The sequence below is a fragment of the Lycorma delicatula genome, chromosome 4, assembly GCF_047948215.1.
Source record: "Lycorma delicatula isolate Av1 chromosome 4, ASM4794821v1, whole genome shotgun sequence".
NCBI lineage: Eukaryota > Metazoa > Arthropoda > Insecta > Hemiptera > Fulgoridae > Lycorma > Lycorma delicatula.
Genome location: NC_134458.1, coordinates 122064161 through 122082955, shown reverse-complemented (window position 1 = coordinate 122082955; position 18795 = coordinate 122064161). Strand labels below are relative to the sequence as shown.

The window sequence follows — 18795 nt, the reverse complement described above, 5'->3', positions numbered from 1 at the left end:
AGTATAAAACGTTAATGTTCTCAGCTTTTGTACAGTAAATGTATTCTGAAAGAATACTTGAAGCTGCAGTGTACAACATTTAATTTTATCCTACAATTGATCTTATCATATAATTATTTTTATTTTAGAAATTAAATTAAATGTTATATACAAATACAGGGACAGTCTTAAAAAACTATTTTAAAAAAGGCAAATATTTTATAAATATTTCAAGAGTAAATCAATCTTAATTGTAATGGTTATCTGAGATTAAATTTAATGTGCATTTAACAGAAAGAACCTTTTTAGGATACTATTTTAGTAATAATGTAAAATAAGAACCTCAATGTAATGCATTATTCAGTTTTGTTGAGCTACGCAAAACATTCATGTGATCATTAACCCAAATTTTGATATACTAAATGTTTGTATAAATTTACCTCTTTTCATACTTTTAAGATACAGATTCTTTATCAGTCTATTAATTATTAAAATATGCTCAAATTGAGTTGACAACTGTAGATGCTAGCTTCTTTATAATAAATTGTTATAAAATACATAGAATAATTGTTTTACCATTGTGGTTTATTGACATGGATAGAAGAACTGAATGTAATACAAATTGTCTTACTATATATATTTTTTTTAATTCTCACTTAAAAAGATTTCAGAATCATATTTTGTTGAAGTTTTATTTTAATTTATATTAATGAAACAAGATTACAAATTTTAAAATAAGTTGAATTAAATTCAATTTAAAATTTATTTTAAACCATTTCAAAATGAAAATAAAATTTTTCACAGTTATTATATTGTAAATCATTTAATAAACTAACTGCTGGATGATAAAGCCTTAGGTTTACATATTCACTAGCCATTATATTGAATTGTACCATTTATCACTATGCACTTACAAGTAGTGATAGTGATGATTGATGAAGCTAACTTAAGATAATGAGAAGAAAGTGATTTCCCCATTGACTTCTTCATTGTGCTCTTGTATATCAGCATGCTAAGCCCACTGAAATGTAGGTAATATCTAGCCCTGTGATTGATACCTTCATTGTGTTCGCATATATATTGGCTGTATAATTTACATCATTATTGTCAGAGAAAGCAACTTTTACTAGTTAAAGTTGTACCTCAGATGCTTTTCAGTCATAAGAAAGAGACAGATTGTATAAACTAATATGTTACTGTACTGTAGCAGAAAAATATTACAAATATTATTTCTACTATGTAGGCAAAACTATAATAATAGTATTAATATTAAAAACAATATTGCTTTTATCAGCATATGATAGACTACTTTAACCAGCAAAGTATTTGTTTTATAAGTGATAGAGATTAAAAGCTTTTGATTAAACATTTGAAGGTTGTAGTTTGAAAATTATAAAATGTAAGACTGCTGTAAGACCTAATGAGAAGATCATTCATGTTCAAGATGTTGGGAAAGTAATAGCTTTATACCAGTTTTGAAAAGTGTTGCAGTTGCATAGTTAATACATAAATAGTTAATGATAAAAATTAATTTATTCCAAATCTTTTCAACCATATTTTATATGGATAACAAAAATCATGATTTATTTTATCAACATTACAACACTCTCTAAAGGAGATGAATGCCAAATTAAGCTGCTAAATAATACTTTGATAAAATTAATGAGGTATTTGCATTTCTAATAAGGTGTTTTTTAAGAATGTTTCTAAATTAAACGTGGCAACGAGTTACATAGTCATTCGTTGCTTAAGTAATATTTTTTGGTCGACAAATTGTTAATAAGTTTTTTAAGGCTTAGTTTTCAATTTTCGCGCCGGTAACTATATTTTTTTCGATAAGATAATTTTTTTGTTTTCTATTATCTAAAGCTTTTTGCTGTGTACAACTTGCATTTTATTACGAGAGTAAAATGTTACAATAGCATGAATGATAATTCGTAGTAAAAAGGTAGGGGTTTTACGTCATGGATAATTCATCAAGTCATGCTACCGACTATTACCAAACGGCATAAGTGTAGTTAACCACACAATTCCGTAATACCTGTTATAACTAATAACCAGCCGCTCAGCCGGCAAGGACATTTCACTGCATTACACCCTTCCTTTTTCTTTTACTCTGTTGTTTCAGATTGGAAACTAACTCATTGCTTTCAATTTCTTTGCGTATCATCAAATATATATTTTTTAATTCATTCTAAGATGGCTCCAGTAGCGACAGGTAAGATTTGAATTTATAGAAAATCTATTAAATATGAAATTGACTAATTGAGTATTGCTTTATAAAGATTGCAACATATTTTGCGGAATCAGTGCATTAATAAACCCTCCTCAAAGGAAGTAAATGATCAGAGCTAAAAACCTGAAAATTTCTTTGTGATTGGTATACACGTCTGTTCAATTCGTGTTGGAGAGGTTAGTTATTTGGGAACTGGAGATAAAGGATATATGTTTACGTAATCCGTCGTGGAAGTAGTCTCCCAATTCTTTGGCTGTTTAAAATGATGAATTGTTATAAAATTAATGTAATTATAAGTTGATTTAATTTAATTATTGATTTTTCAGTAAGATAGAAAATTCTGTGATACGTTTCTAATTATTCATGTTTAACGTTTTTGGGTTAGTAAATATGCACGTTTGTATTTTAAGAACTTTAAAAGTGCTACCATTTAAGACTTATAAATCAAGATTTTTGAATGCATGTTATTCTACTAAAGCTACAGGTAAATTTTGTTTAAATCTTTCAAATCTTTTGATTTTATATTATAACCTTAATAACCTAGTTAGATAAGAATTACAAGATATTTACTTTGGTTTTTTTTTTTCATGCATTTAGTTTCTTTTATAATTCTACAGGCATATTTTCCTGTTCCATAGTAATATTTGGATTAATTATGAATAATTAATTTTTATCAATTATGAATATTAGTTTTAAGTTTTTATATACCAGTATTAGTTTATTAAATTGTTAATACAATAAGTTTGAATTTAAATGAGATGAAGTTAGCAGTATATTGTAACTTTACTTTTTTAACTTATTGTTTCATTTTTTTTCACTGCAATTATGTGAAATATAGTAAATTTTGATTAATAATCTTAAATTTTGGTTGCATTTTTTAAATTTAAAATATCCTAACAGGATTTTAAAAGTATTTTATGATTTGTAAGAAAAAGAATATGAAGATGTTGCTATGTGTACAGGATTTTTAAAAAATTTGAAACCTTATGTTGAATTTAAAATTTTTGTAGTGTAGTGAAAATGATGTTTTCATTGTATCAATAAATTTAGTCTCATGGAAAAATTAAAACATCCTGGTGATTGGAAGCCCATGAAAGAAGGTTGTTTTATATGGTTAATGTTTTATTGTTATTTTAAATGTTAAAATAATCATGTATATAATGTGTTATCTGATTATTTGAAAAAGAAGCTTTCACTATTTATATTATTAAATAGCTACTTCTATATTTGAACATTTATAGTCAGCACTTTAATTAAGCTGTTATTTTATTTTTTAATAACCTATTCTCAATAATTTTGCATTATTAGGTTTACGTGCTTTCAAAAAAGGTTTTTTTTGTAAAAAAACCTTTTTACAAAGGTTTTTTTTCTGTTAAAGTAGGATTTTATGTAATTTGGGCATATTAACATTCTATGAACAGACTTTGTGTACATTGATTTGTAATTTGATTTATACAAAGAATTAAAAAAGTAATATTTACTATGTTAAGTACTGATGAAAAAGAAAATTATTAGGCCTGTTAACTAGTTTGTTTTACTAACAGAAAATAAAGTCATGTGATGTTCACTTTATTTTAGGTATAGAATATTCTATGGCTTAATTAATTTTTTTAAGTCCAGTTATCACTTATTCTGGTTTATTTTCACTTTTCTTATATTGATTTCATAATTTATGTTTAGTATATTTGTTAATAAATATTACTTGTTTCATGAAACAAACACTATTTCACTTAAATTTAATTTTAATTATTTCAGTTGAATATACCGGGTATTAATAAAAACCTTTTCAAGAATTAAGTGGATGGTCCCTCACTTCAAAATAAAGAAAATATCTTTTACCAACATTTGCCCAGAAATGCTTTGCTTACTGGCTATCTGCCATTTTGCATTTTTAAGATATAAATCTATTTCCCAGGAATGGAAATGTACTGCTATAGTACCTAGCATTTTACTTGTTTAAAAAATAATGAACCTGATCTCATAATCCATTCCAAAATGACGACCATGAAAACCTATTATTTCTTAATATCATTACAACTGCTGGTTTATTTAAATGTTATTTTATTACAGAAAATGTTAAGTGTTTTATGACAAAGAAGCTTACACCTTATTTATTCAAATCCGTTCAAAAATAACAAAGTTATGGCAAAAATTCTTGAAGTGAGTCACTTTTAAATTAAAAAACCAGTTTTCATTTGCTCTTGAATAAAATTAAATAACTCAATACGATCTCAACAGGAATAAATTTATTAATGTAATAAATTATAATTATATTTTATCATTTAATGAATTAAAACAAATAATGTTGAAAATATTACAATAAAGGAAAGTATTATTGAAATCATGAAAATATTATAATAAATAATATTAATATTGAAAAATAATATATACATTATTATACTTTTTTCGTTTAATGAACAGACATTGGTTATTAAACAAACTCTTCAAAATTTATTTAACAATAGATTATTGTATCAGATAATAAAACATTAATAAAAGAAACTACACTAGCTTTTCAAAATTGCGATGCTCATTCAAAATGCATGCATCCAAATGTTTTTTCATTGAGTGCTGGACTCTTTCAATGCCAGATGACTGACGAATCCTGTCAGTCCCATTTAGAAATCTTGTGCACAATTCTTCCGAGGGAGTGTATATAACTGTCTTTAAATGGTCATAAAAGAAAAAGTCAAGAGGATTGAGATTGGGAGACCTTACAGCCCATGCTAGTGGGCCTCCTCGACCAATCCATTTGTTTGAATATGCTTCATTTGGGTGATCACAAACTTGTAATCTGTAATGAGCCAGTCCCCCATCCAGCATGAACCACATTTTGTTGCGTATGGTTAGTGGTAAATCTTCAAGTAAAAGTGGAAGACCAGCTCTAAAGAAATGTAAACATCTTTTAACATTGAGCATTTCAGGTAAAAAAGATCACCCAGAATACCAGCCCATATGTTTTCTGAAAACTGATATTGATGACTGTGCTGTGAAATGGTATCAGGGTTTTCAATTGATCATATATATATGTGTTGCAAGTGTAAAGAATGGCTGATCTTGTAAATTTGGCTTCATCATTAAAAAAAATTTGGGTTAGACATTGACATAGCTGAACACAATGAGCATAATCTCGAGGTAAAATAGCTTGTACTCATTGATGGAGATAGGCATGGAATTGCTGTTCGTACAAAACTTTTTAAAGTGTTGCATTACTAACATTGAACTCAAAGGCCGCTCTAGTTTTTTTTCGGGATAGTTCATCTAACACACCCTCCTTGAATTTGAGTGTACATATTGAATGTGGTCGTGCTGATTTATCACTTTTTTCATGTTTTAAGCTTTCTGTGTCTGAGCCATCTGTGAATGGATGAAAACATTGTATGAGAAGGTAACACTTGATTGGGAAAGTGTTCCTGATACATCTCAATTCAAGGATGTTGCAACATGCGAGACATTAAATGCATATCAGTCATTTCTAAATTAGTACAAATATAATTCACATTATCTGCCATTGTGACTAAGGTAATGGTAAAAAAAAATATAATTAACTTGTACAGCACAGATCAGTGTATTCAATTAGTCAATAACAAATGAAAAACTGGATATTAGTTTTTATTTATATTTACAATAATGGCTTGTTAATTACAACATCTGTTTTAATGCAGATTATTTTTCAATATTAATATTGTTTGTCAGTATAATATTTTCATGATTTCAATAATATATTACTTTTATTTTTTCATCTTTTATGACCGCATAAAATCACTTTAGTCAGTCTATTATCCAAATCTCTTCGTAGGGACTGTTCATGCTTTCTGGTTCTCCCAGTACTTTTTCAGGTACTTACGAATACGTAAGTACCTGGACCGTAAGTAAAATGGGCCGATATAAAGTTTAACATAGATTCAAAACAGTCTCCTTATTAATTTTAATAAATGGTTATTTATATTTATTTATTTTATAAATATAATTTAACCAAACTTAACCTACGCTCGCTTCGCTCGCTAACCTTGACTAATTAACAGGAGTGTTTTGATTATTTAAATAATAAATAATTGCAATAATTACTGAATTTATTAAATAAATACTCAAAAAATTACGGTGTTAATTAGTCAAGGTTAGCGAGCGTAGGTTAAGTTTGGTTAAATTATATTTATAAAATAAATAAATATAAATAAACATTTATTAAAATTAATAAAGAGACTGTTCATTTTCCACCGAAATCCGATTGACTACTTTGTTTTTAAATAAAGCTGTAGCTGCGGTGGCGTTAATACATAAGTACCCTTTTTCATATGTTCTGATCTCTGTGTCCTTTCTGTTGTTGTAAATTTTCATGTGATTTTCTTTCTTGTGACTGTGCAGCTAGTGCGTTTTTTTCCTTGATTTTTTGTTTTATTTTATCTTATCTGTGATGTCCTTCTGGTGTAAGACCAATTTTATTCAGATTTTCTCTGATCCATCTGCAACCTGTCTTGGTGTTTTTCAAGTTAAGATTGTACTGTACCAGCTGTTACAGAAGTCTCAAATCATGCATCCTCATGATGTGTCCAAAGAATCCTAATCTCTTATGCATGGGTATCAGTGATGGGTTCTAACTCTTTGTACATGATTTTGTTAGGCAAGATCCATCACTGCCCGTCTTTTCGGTACTTTTTGTTGATGCAGGTTCTTCCAATTCTTTTTTTGATTTTTTGGAGTCTGTCAGTCTTTAATTGTTTATTCAGGTGCAAGAGTGTTTCTGCTGCATATATGGCTTCCGGTTTTATAACTGTGTTTATTGATAGATATTTTGTATTGTTGTAGATGAACAAGGTTAATTTTTGTGTTTTTGCTAGTTTGTTTGTTCTTGTTTGGATGATGTGTATTGATTATTAGATGTTTGTTCGTGGTTGTTTGTTTTTATTTCTCCAAGGTATTTAAATTGTGTTTTTATTTTAACTTTATTACTGTTTATATTTACTTCTTTTAATTGTTTTGGTTTTTGGGGCGTAATATTTACCTTTTCAAATGATATTTTGAGGCCAAAATTTTTACTTACAATGTTTTGAAGTTCTAATATCTGTGTTTTAGCTTCGTTGATGTCGTTTGCTAGCAGTGGCAAGTTCAGTGATACCAAGACAGTTTGCCCTATTCTTTGGACTATTTTTATTTTTTGAGGGCTTTTTTTAAGCCATTTCCTCATTACCATTAACAGAGCGCAGTTGAATAGTAGCGGTGAGAGTCCATCACCTTGGCACAGTTCTGTTTTGATCTCAAAATATTTTACTTTATTTTTTCAATATTATTAAATTATTATAATTTATTATAAGATAAAATTAATAAAATTATTCCAGTTGAAATTATATTGAGTTATTTAATTTTATTCAGGAGGAAATTAAAACTGTTTTTTTTTTTTAATTTAAGAGTGAATCACTTCAAGAATTTTTGCCATAACTTTGGTATTTTTGAACAGATTGGAATAAATAAGGTGTAATTTTCTTTGTCATAAAACACTTAACATTTTCTGTAATAACATAACATTTAAATAAATCAGTGGTTTCAAATATATTAACAATTAATAGGGTTTTAATGGCCACCATTATGAAATGGATTGTTAGATCAGGTTCATTACTTTTTTACAAGTAAAACATTAGGTAATATACAAAATTTCAGCTCAATACGATAAATCATTCCTGAGAAATAAATTTTATGTTAAAAATACAAAATCGCAGATAGCCAGTAAACAAAGCATTTCTGGACATATGTTGGTAAAAGGTTTTTTTCTTTATTTTGATGTGGGGGACCACCCCCTTAATTTTTGAAATGATTTTTATGAACACTGTTTTGTAAGGTATCTCAATTTTTTTTAAATTTAATTTGTGAACAAGTTAGGATTTCAGATTTTTTTTTTGCAAGAAAATAATTAAAATTGAAATTATGTAATTAATTCACCAAGAATCAGCTAAAATTAACAATAAAAAATAATTCTCTTAAAACTTATTCACTTGGAAATAACATTTTGAAGCAACTTTTTTTCATTAAGAATCAACTGGCATATGCGCAGTTACAGTTGCTCAAATGATTTAGTTTGTAGCATAAACTTGAAAAAGTGAAAAGTCTGATGAGAGATTTAATTGTTAGAAACTTTTGGCTGAACAAAACTACTTCTTTGCCACAGAGATCAGCTGTAAAAGTAATAGTAAAAATAAAATAATATATTGGAAGTTTGATGTTAAGGAAGGGAAAAATTAAAGAGAGCTCAAAATTTAAATTGTTTTCTTGAATTTAATAGAGTTGGAGGTTCTTGATTGAAGTCCACATAATGCAATTTTTCTTTATAAATAGATTCATTACTACCATCCAGGTATCATTAGAAAATATTTATCTTTATAAAGTTGCTGTGATTATAGTTAAACAGACACCCACCTATTTTTTCTTATTAACTAATATTTAGTATTTATTTTAGGCTAAGTTAAAACATATTACTGAAATGCACAATCTCGTATTTGTCAATATTTATAATAGTTAATTACTATCAAAGTAGAAAATTAATTATAAGAGACAAATAGAATATAACAGATAATGAAGTGATAGGAAGAGTATTATCCACCCTGCAGGTATACAAATTCCGTTAAAATATGTGGCATTATTGTTTTGAATTAGCAAGTGCAGGACAATACAAATTTTACAAATGTTAAGACTAACTGTCCATGGACAATTCTACAAAATCTCATGAGTGGTAGCACTAATACAGTTTTCCTCATTCTGTTAATAGGATTTTCCCAACCCATTATGGATAATCACCTTCATATCAGGTGTTCACTACTATCCTTCTTTAATTACCAGTTAATTTTTTTTTTTGTTCGTGTTTTTATGAGTTGAAGAAATAGTGCTATGAAAATTTCATGATTTGGCTGTACCATATTTAAGATCAAGTCTGCTTTCAAGCAAGTGGGATGTTTTTTACATTTCTCTCCTAAAAATTACTACTTGCCATCCAACAATTTTTGTTGCTCATTTTTGATTTCTCAAAAAAGAACAATCTCATTGGCAAATCTTAAAATCTTCATCCCTTGTTGTACCACTCAACATTTTCCCTCAATATTGTCAATAGTGCCTTTAGAGGGCACTGTTAAATTCCAATATTCTTTTGAGTAAAAGTTGAAAAAAAAAACAGAGAAAGACTACATTCTTGTTTCTCTTTTTTGAATCGCCTTTCTTTATATTCTATTTACCTGCCATTTTATCACTGTTAGTTGATTTTTTTACAGGTTGTATAACTCTTATTTCCTTATATTTTAGTCTGATATGAATTACTGTTTAAAATATTCAACATCTTGTTCCACTCCACATATTATTAAATGCCTTCTAAGATTAGTTTACTGATCAGAATGCTTTCCTTTGTATCTATGTTCTTTCTGAATTGATCATCATCCACCTTCCATCACCTTCCTTCCTTGTACACCTTCCATCACACTTTTTATTTACCTGTAAACTAGCTTGGTGAGTATTTTTTTATGAGATTTTAGACTAATTGTATGGTAGTTCTCACTTTTCAATCTGTTTTCCTTTTTTGGACGATAACAGTTAGACTTGTTTAAAATTTGTGGGTATTTTTCCAGTCCCATAAAGTCTAAAATACTAATTTGAAATTCATTCAGTCCTACTTCTAAACAAGGGAATAATTCTTGGGTTGTATAATCTATCTGTGCTGCCTTACATTTAAGTCTTTTAGAGGGCACTGTTAAATTCCAATATAGAGCCTCCTCTAAAAATCATTGTCAGTTTCTTCTTCCAAACTATAATCCAATTTTTTTTATTCTGTTTATCCCTGTCAATTGTTTGCTTTTTTTTATCTTTGTAACAATAATTTTCCATCAAATCTTTTGAAAATAAAATACTGCATAGTTGTAGGGAACGAAATAAACTATTTAAAAAAAAAAGAAGAAAATTAAGGCTAAACAAAATTAAGCAAAACACATAAATGAATCTTTCATGCATAAGGTAATACATACCAAATACATTTTTTCTCTTTCTATTTTATTACATAGTATGTTTATTAGAGTTCTGTTTGTTTCACATGGTCCCTCTATCTTGCGCGCATGCACACTTGTTCACTTTATTTCCAACCCATGTTATCTTATTTCTTTCTTCATCAACACAAAAAACTGGTATCTGTCTCATGGTAAGCAATTTCCATTGTAATTGAGAATTTCAAGCTGACTTAATTCTGCTTTGTTGTTGTATGTTCATATATATGAAATGTGCAATAAATAAGATTAGTGGATATACAGTACTTAGATAATGTTATCCCCATAATAAATGCTGATAGCTTTATCAATTTAAGTTAACTTAAGTGGTCATAATATTGTTTATTTCATTCTTTTTTTATTGGTACTATTATATATAGCATATATTAGAATGTAAGTTAAAAATATTTAATTAATATGAATATTGTCTTTTTAAATTATTTACAAATGGATTGTAAACCTATTATAAATTTGGTTACTGCAAAGTAGGGCTGTTGAGTTGGTTAGATTGCTATTACAATAATAATGCTACTTTAATTAAAATTTTAGTTTTTTTTTTTAATACATATTTCTGAAGAACACTATGTTGTACTAATTTCTATATTGAACAATGAAGAAAAATAATGTCACACACAAATAATAATAAGAGGATGGGTGAATGTCCATTTTTATTATTATACCCTTCTTACACGTAATAGTAGGTTGATTAAGATTCTATTATAATACTGTCTCAAATCTCTGCTCCTTGAACTTAGAAAAAAATTGGTGTAAAGTCAGTCTATACATATAATTACTTACAAATTAACAAAAACCATTTTCTATTACTAAAAAAAAAAGTAGAGTAAAAATGTTTGATGCACATGAATGAATTGTCAGTAAAACAGGTGATTTAAAAATTAAATAATTCTTTATTTACACATTTAAAACAAATTTTGCTTAAGGTGCCTCGATTCACGTATTCTTTAAGTGGAATTTTTATGTTTCCCATCTAACTGTCCACAGGAATTGCCATAATTTTGTGATAATTTTTTTTTATTACAGAGTATTAATTTTTCATAGGATAAATAGCTTCACAATAAATATTCTCTCTCTTTATGTGAAATCCGGCAATCTCACAGGCTAAACAATATTGGCATGTCTGAAGAAACTGGTCTGGAAACAATCTATTTAATTGTTTTCATTGATCTCCTTAATTATTTATGTGCCTGGTACCCCATCTTGCCTGGGTGGATTTCCAATTTCTCCACCATTTGAGAAGAAGACATTCTTCAAGTGTTTAGACCTGTTATTCTGACATGAGGAAACCATTCCCATCATTTTCCTCTGAATCATACGGATTGAAAATCCTAGATGATGGTGTTGGATGTCATATGTAACTGTACTATATACCTAATAGTTTCTGAAGCATTTCATCAGGTTGTTTATTGCCTGATACCAAAAGTTTTTTTTAGTCACTTATTCACATATCTGGAAGTGTGACTTAAGTCATTAATGTTTTACTCATCGCTCATTAACATATGTTAATAATATCTTTGTTAATGTTTATAAGGTAAAAAATTTTATGACAAGTTGTTGTCCAATTAACTTAATACAGTTAACTTGGTTATTTAATGCCTGCACTGCTAGAATTTTATATGGATGCATGTATATATAAATCCTTAATAAAGGTCTTTGAAATATGAAACACTGTGTTTAACAAGCAAAGTGAAATGAAGTGATGGGCAGACTGTTAGTGGCTTCATAGCACTGCAGCTTTTACAGCATCTTATGTTTTCAGCATTACATGGATTCTTTGTTTACCAGGAGTCTTCTGTATTGAGTTACCTTCTTCAAAATTCTGTGCCTGTACTTTAATGTCACGGAATTGATAAATACTGCATCGGTCATTCTGCTAGATATTGGAAGTGGTATTGAAACTAATGTTATCCAGCTGCAAAACTAAACAGTCTTTGTAGAATGCTTGAATTGCAAACGCATGTTGTTCATCTGCCCAACTCATCGTCATAACTAAATAGTATCTGTCCTGTAGATCTTGTTCTTTATATTAACAAATAATAATTTATCCTGTGAGACACCTTTCATATTCTGTAATTTTCCGACTGAGATTAAATATGATTTTTTTTCCTTCTTATAAATTTGTGTTTGTTTGTCTACAATATTTAAAAAATGATTTTATAAAACCATCTTTCACAAATCGTCCTTTCTTCTTACCTATCTTCCTGTAAACCTGACTATGATGGCCTCTTTGGTCATCATTTTTAGATTTGTGTAAACATAATGAATACAGTGTGAGAACTGTGCTGGGTATTTTTAGTGCAGTATGCTGTTGTGTTGAACAGTAGCTGTTAAGTGTTGAGCAGCAACTGTGGGATTTTTAAAAAAATAAATTAAAGACAGTTTTTTTTTAAACCAACCATTCAGAACATTTGTGGTTCTGTTACTAAAAGTATAATTAAAGTTGAACTGATAGAATTCTTAAAGTAAATACCTTAATAACTCAATTAATTTTGAATTACTGTCATGTTGTAGTCTAAATGAGTTTGAACTGTTAAACTGAATTTTGTTTTTTGTAATATTAATTAATTTTTACTGAACTTGCCTTGTTAAAAAAAACCTCTACTCTGATGGAGTTATAATGAGAAAATTAATTTCATTTCTTTTATTTTTCAGTGTACAGTAATTAAATAAGATGAAAATTATAACAATCTCTTTAATGAATGAGACTGCAAAAATTGATATTACTGCCATATCTTTTAAAGTGTAATTTAATCAACTTTTATATATTTATTTTCTTCAAATAAATCTACATAAGAAAATCATAAAACCAATTAAACCTTGCTCACTTTTAATAAAATATTATATCTTTTATCTTTAATATTGTATTATGATAGGTTTTTTTTTTTTTTTTTTCTAGAAATAGATTCTGCTTGACTCTGTATTGTTTTTTTTATCCATGCTGCATTTACACAAGTACTTTTTTTTGATTGCCAAAGAAAGCTCTTTCCAGATAAAACAAAAATAATATAAAAACAATAGTGGATAAAGTAGTAAACCCAAAATTTTATGTTCATAATTATAATTTTAAAAGAAATGTTTTGCTTTTGTTATTAGAAATTATTGCAGTTCTCTAATTTTGTTTATAAATTGGTTGTTTTTATGTTTAGAAGTAGAAATATTTGCAATAGTGACATGTACATTCATATATATATATATATATATATATATATAGAGAGAGAGAGAGAGAGTATGCAGAATGTGTTTCTATCATAAACATTGATAGGACCTCCGTTAAAAGTGGCTTTATTAAATGGAAGTAAAAGTTCTCAATTCATTTGCTTAATTGAATATTAAATTTATTATTATTGAAGTTCAGTTTAAAAGATTATTAAAGATAGATTTCAAAGAGAAGCGTCGATTGATTGATTTGATCTGTGTTTAGATGATTTGTTTTGTTTTTCAATTTAAATAATTTTAACAGTTTTTTGCAACACCATTGAAGCTTTTTGGGCGTGGAGCAATTTTAACTTAATAACTGTATTAATGATTAATTATAATTTTTATTGACCATATTAAATTTGTTTTGTGCCTTAATTAATCATAAATATTTAATTACAGCTAAATAAAATGTTGACGTAGACCCCTTAGTCGTTAAATATACAGAGTGATTCCAAATTGCACGGCAATAATCTCTCGGGAGGTGATTTCATAGCCAATAATAAGAGCGAATTTCGGCTCTCGAAACATTTAGCCCTGCTTTCTACTTCCTCTGAAAAAAATTAACCTTACTAAAATTCTTGGGGTACAAATCGAGGGGTAAATTTGGTGCTTTCTTATGGACTTTGATCTAAGAATTTGAATAAAAGTGGTCCCAGATCTCTATCCCACTTAGGTTTTAAGAAAAACGGGGTAAATCACTAAAACGTTTTACCGTTTTACTTTGTTAATATACCGATAACAAAACAAATAGAACTTTCTAGTTATTTTTGTAGAGAATTTAATTCCGTGAAAATCGATGTAAATATCGTCTGTTAAACACAAATTTGAGAAGTTCAAATTCAATTACAAACAAAACATAAACTGGATCGGAAAACTGATACGATTATAAACAGAACAATTTTCATCAATGTTTGAACAACGTTATATTAATGAAAACAAATAGAAAACTTATCAGTAACAGAAAAAATTAATAAAAAATAGATTTATAAAACTATAAATCATATATGTTTTGGTTTTTTCTAAAAATTGTCAAATATCAAAATGGTTACTTGATAAAGTTGCAAACATTTCTTCAAAGCGGTTGCTTCATATGGCTGCCGTTCTGTTCAGTGCATAATTCAGCTCTGCGAATCCACGGTAGCCGGGCACGTCTGATAGCATCGTTATTATTCGTAATAGTAGCTCCAGCTTCTGATACACGATGTTTTAATTTTTCTTGTGTACCAATACGAGGGAATAGACTTAACAATTTCATCCAACCCTAAAAGAACAAGAAATAAATATTAAAAATTTAAAAACGACTACCAAAATTGCTGAGAAACATTGTTTTTTAATATAGGATAATTAAAGAGTGTATAAGTGACAATTTTTTTTATAGTATAATTTTTTTATTTTTATTTAAACATATATATATATATCTCCTATGACACTCCCAGTAACGTAAGGATTCCAACGCGGGTCATATATCAAAATCTCTACAGCCGTTGAGCTGCTATGATGGAACAAACATACATACATACATACATACTCCCTAAATACATAACACTCCTTTTTGGGCAGTCGTGTAAAAAGTCCGCTGATGTGAGATCGGGAGATAGAGGTGACCATTTTACTGGCTCATTTTGACCAATTCATTGTTTACTAAATGTGTTATTTAAATAATTCATTACATTACTACAGAGTGAGCAGGTGCGTCGTCATTGAAAAACCACATTTGCATTCTATCTGCAAGTGGATATCTTCAAAGATTTCCATCAGATTTGTTTGCAAAATATGTTAGTACTGCTCTCCATTGAGCTATGGCGGCAAGAAAAAGGGCCTATGAGATTATCACCAAGAAGACTACATCACACATTAAGCGAAAAAGTGCATTGGAAATGACTTAGCTCTTATGGGGATTTTCTTCTGCCCAAGTATGATTGTTTCAATAATTAACAATGCCATTTCTTGTAAAACAAGATTCATCAGTAATTAGAACATTACTTAGGGAATTGGGATGAAGTCCACATTTTCTAATTAACCGACAGAATTTCTTCCGCCAAAATCAGGTTGTAATAACACTTGTACACCTGTTTTATGGAATGGGTATAATTGTTGTTCCTGTAACGTTCGCCACACACTTGATTGCGAAAAATGAAAGCGATGTAACACCCTTATGATGCTTGACGTGGGAGATAATTATACCGCATTCAATATTGCTTCTTCAGTGTTGGTATTTCTCACAAAACATTCACGACCAGCATTGAATCATTGTGGTTTAAACATACCTGTTTCTCTGACTCGCCTCTCCAAAACCTCAAAATGTTTTAGGTTCCGGTACTACTCAGTCTTGATAATTTTCCCTGTATTTGTGCACAGCATCCAATCGATTTTTATTTACCTTACCAAAAGTTAAATAGGTGTCCGCCAGCTCTTTAAATGGAAACAAATTTGTGGTATCACCCGTTGTGAATAAATGACCAAACAATAACAGTACAAGTATCGCCCAAATGAATATTCAAATGCTAATCACTAAACTTAATTGTTGAGCAGCTGTTATTGCCAACGTATGAAAAAATAAACAAATTTTAATGTTTTAGAAGGATGTATTTCAAATATAATTTTAGCATTTGTGTATAAATTGTTCTATTTAAAATTGTGTCACTTTTCCAGTCCAGTTTGTGTGTTTTGTTTCTAACTAAACTTGAACTTTTCAAATATTTTTTTAATTTTAATAAACGTTATTCACATCAATTTTTTCAGAATTCAAAAATAATTGAAAGTTCTGTTTGTTTATTGGTAAATTAACAAAGTTATTATTACAAACCTTTTCTTTTTCCTGTTTAACCTCCGGTAATTACCTTTCAGATAATACTTCAGAATATGAATAAGGATGATATATATGAGTGAATGAAGTTTCAAGTTATAATATAGTGTTATAATATATATAACTTGTATAGTGTCAAGTTCGACCATTCCTGAGATGTATAGTTAATTTAATCCCAACCACCAAAGAGCACCGGTATCCACGATCTAGTATTCAAATCCGTGTAAAAATAACTGACTTAACTAGGACTTGAACGCTGGAACACTCAACTACCAAATCAGCTGATTTAGAAAGATGCGTTCACCACTAGACCAACCCGGTGGGTTATATTATTACAAACCTAAAAAAAAAGTGTATTTTCCAACAAAACCTTTTTGTATTTTACCCAGTTTTTCTTAAAACCGAACTTTCAATTTAAATTTCTAAGATTCATAAGGAAGCACCAAATTTACCCCTCGATTTGTACCCCAAAAATATTGTACGGTTTATCATTCAGAGGAAGAGCAGAAAGGTAAATGTTTCACGAACCGAAATCACTAACAAACCGTTTAACGACCTTTGTTTATATGAACGTTTTTCTTATTTTTGGTTATAGAATCATTTCCTGAGAGATTGCCGTGCAGTTAGGAATCATCTGTAGTTCTATCTTCATTGCATGTGAATGTTTATTATTAAGTTTTGTTTAATTATGTTTCTTTTGTGCGACTTTCTTTATTTTTCCGGATTTTTCATGAATTAATATGCTTATTACCTTGTAGGAAAAATTAATTAAATTTTTAAAAAAATACAAATTTGGTGGTTGGATGTTTTTCCAATTTATGGAAAAGTATATTTAAAGTTTTTTTTCTGGGACAGAAAGTTTTATTTTTCAGCAAATAAACCATAATTTAAAAACTTTATCTTATAACGTAATTTTTAAATGAATTATTTGAAAAGAATAAAACCATAATAAATTTATTTGTCATAAATAAGTTGTTATTTTGGATAGATTAAAAACCAGTTTTAATAATACGTGCTGTTATTGCATACCATTTATTCGTGAACAGGAAAACATATTATAGTTCTTATTAAATGTTATATAACTTATAACTTAACATTAAAAGAATAACTCCTCCCCTTTTTTACATTTTTAAGGTTGTATTCGATTATTTCTTAACATTGCTGAATATGTTGTAGTGATGTTTTATCTAGAATGTTTTTAATGTTCATTTTTTATAGTTTTTTCTAGCTAGTTTTTTATTTTGCTGAGAAAGAAATGTTTTCTTGTTAGTATATTGTAAATAAAATATTGTTAATATTGTTCTGTTTATTTATTTATTTTATAAAAAAAATATTTAATGTATTCATTAATCTCATGAAGTTTTTTTAAGAAATGTGGAATATAATTTTCCCTTCTTTGTGTCATATCTACAGTTCAACTTTCTCATCATAAGAAAATTCTAGTAGTTATCATTATTAGACTGAAAAAATTTGAGAGATTAAATTTTTTTAAAACATCTTTATTTTGTTCCCATACTATTCATGAAAAATCTGCTACACGAGTAGAATTTAAATTATTGTTACAATTGAAATAAAATTCTTTATCATACATAATAATTCTAATTGTATATAACAGTTCCAATGGTTTCTTTTTTGCAACAGTAAGATCATAAAACTTTACCTTCTGCTACAAGTACCCATATTAAATATTCCTGAAAGCATATTATCTTGTTTCCTGAAGTGTGTGTCCTGTTTCCTGAACTGATAATATTTGCGTTAAATTCTAATTTTATATTTTTTTTTAGCATCATATTTTGTTTTTTATGGTTTTATTGCTATAAAAATGAATATTATGCAAAATGATTCTTTATTTAAAAACGTTTTAGTTTTTGCAGTAAATATAAAAAATTGTAAAGGAAAAAAGATTCAATTTTATGAGGAATAAGAGGCCAGTCTACCCAATGGGTGCCTCAGCAGTTAGTTTGGGCACTTAGTACAAACTCTCCTCTTTCAAAATAGAGAAATTAATTCCTTAGGGCTCTTTTATGCGTGTGTTTTGCATCATATGAAAATCAGAAGCAAAGGTACCATCCATTTTATTAGTCAAAAGAATCCATTTTTGCATGACTGTGTGAGTTTGCTGCCACTCAAATTTGTAAGACCTGTGTAGAAGTATTCTAGAAATCACATTTGGCAAAAAAATCATGACTTGTTTAAGTTATTTGAGTTTAATGCTTCCTTTTATGCGGTTGACAAGTTGTGTTGTCCAGTTTCTCCACGAGTACTTCCAATTATCCTGCCTCCTGCCTTATCATACTCGGTCCAGCTTTTTGAAGGTTTTCAGTCTATTTCACTTTATTGTATTGTGTGTGGAGCCGGTTTGTTTTAAAACCTGTCAGTTTTAAAGGTGAATTTAATATGGGATAACGTGCCATATTACAGAAAACACGTGTTTTTATTAAATTTTAAAACTTTTTCATTAACTGAGTGTGATTGCGAGCATTTTTTGAGTAAAAAAGAAATAAGCGTTGTACTAAAAATCCTTGTATTGAATTTTTTTACCAAAA

The 18795-nt window shown here is 28.3% G+C and overlaps 1 protein-coding gene across 2 annotated transcripts in view; it reads left to right on the top strand.

The window, feature by feature from the left end:
* The first annotated feature begins 1974 nt into the window (after positions 1-1974).
* Trxr1 (Thioredoxin reductase 1) overlaps positions 1975-18795 on the top strand; it is a 49142-nt gene continuing 32321 nt past the window's right edge. Inside the window, exon 1 of one of the 2 annotated variants that reach the window (XM_075364096.1) lies at positions 1975-2197. In XM_075364096.1, coding sequence (XP_075220211.1) covers positions 2179-2197 — 19 coding nt within the window. In that variant the 5' untranslated portion in view covers positions 1975-2178. Of the gene's footprint in view, positions 2198-2308; positions 2700-18795 lie in introns of those variants that run through there. The other variant, XM_075364095.1, reaches the window with a different exon arrangement.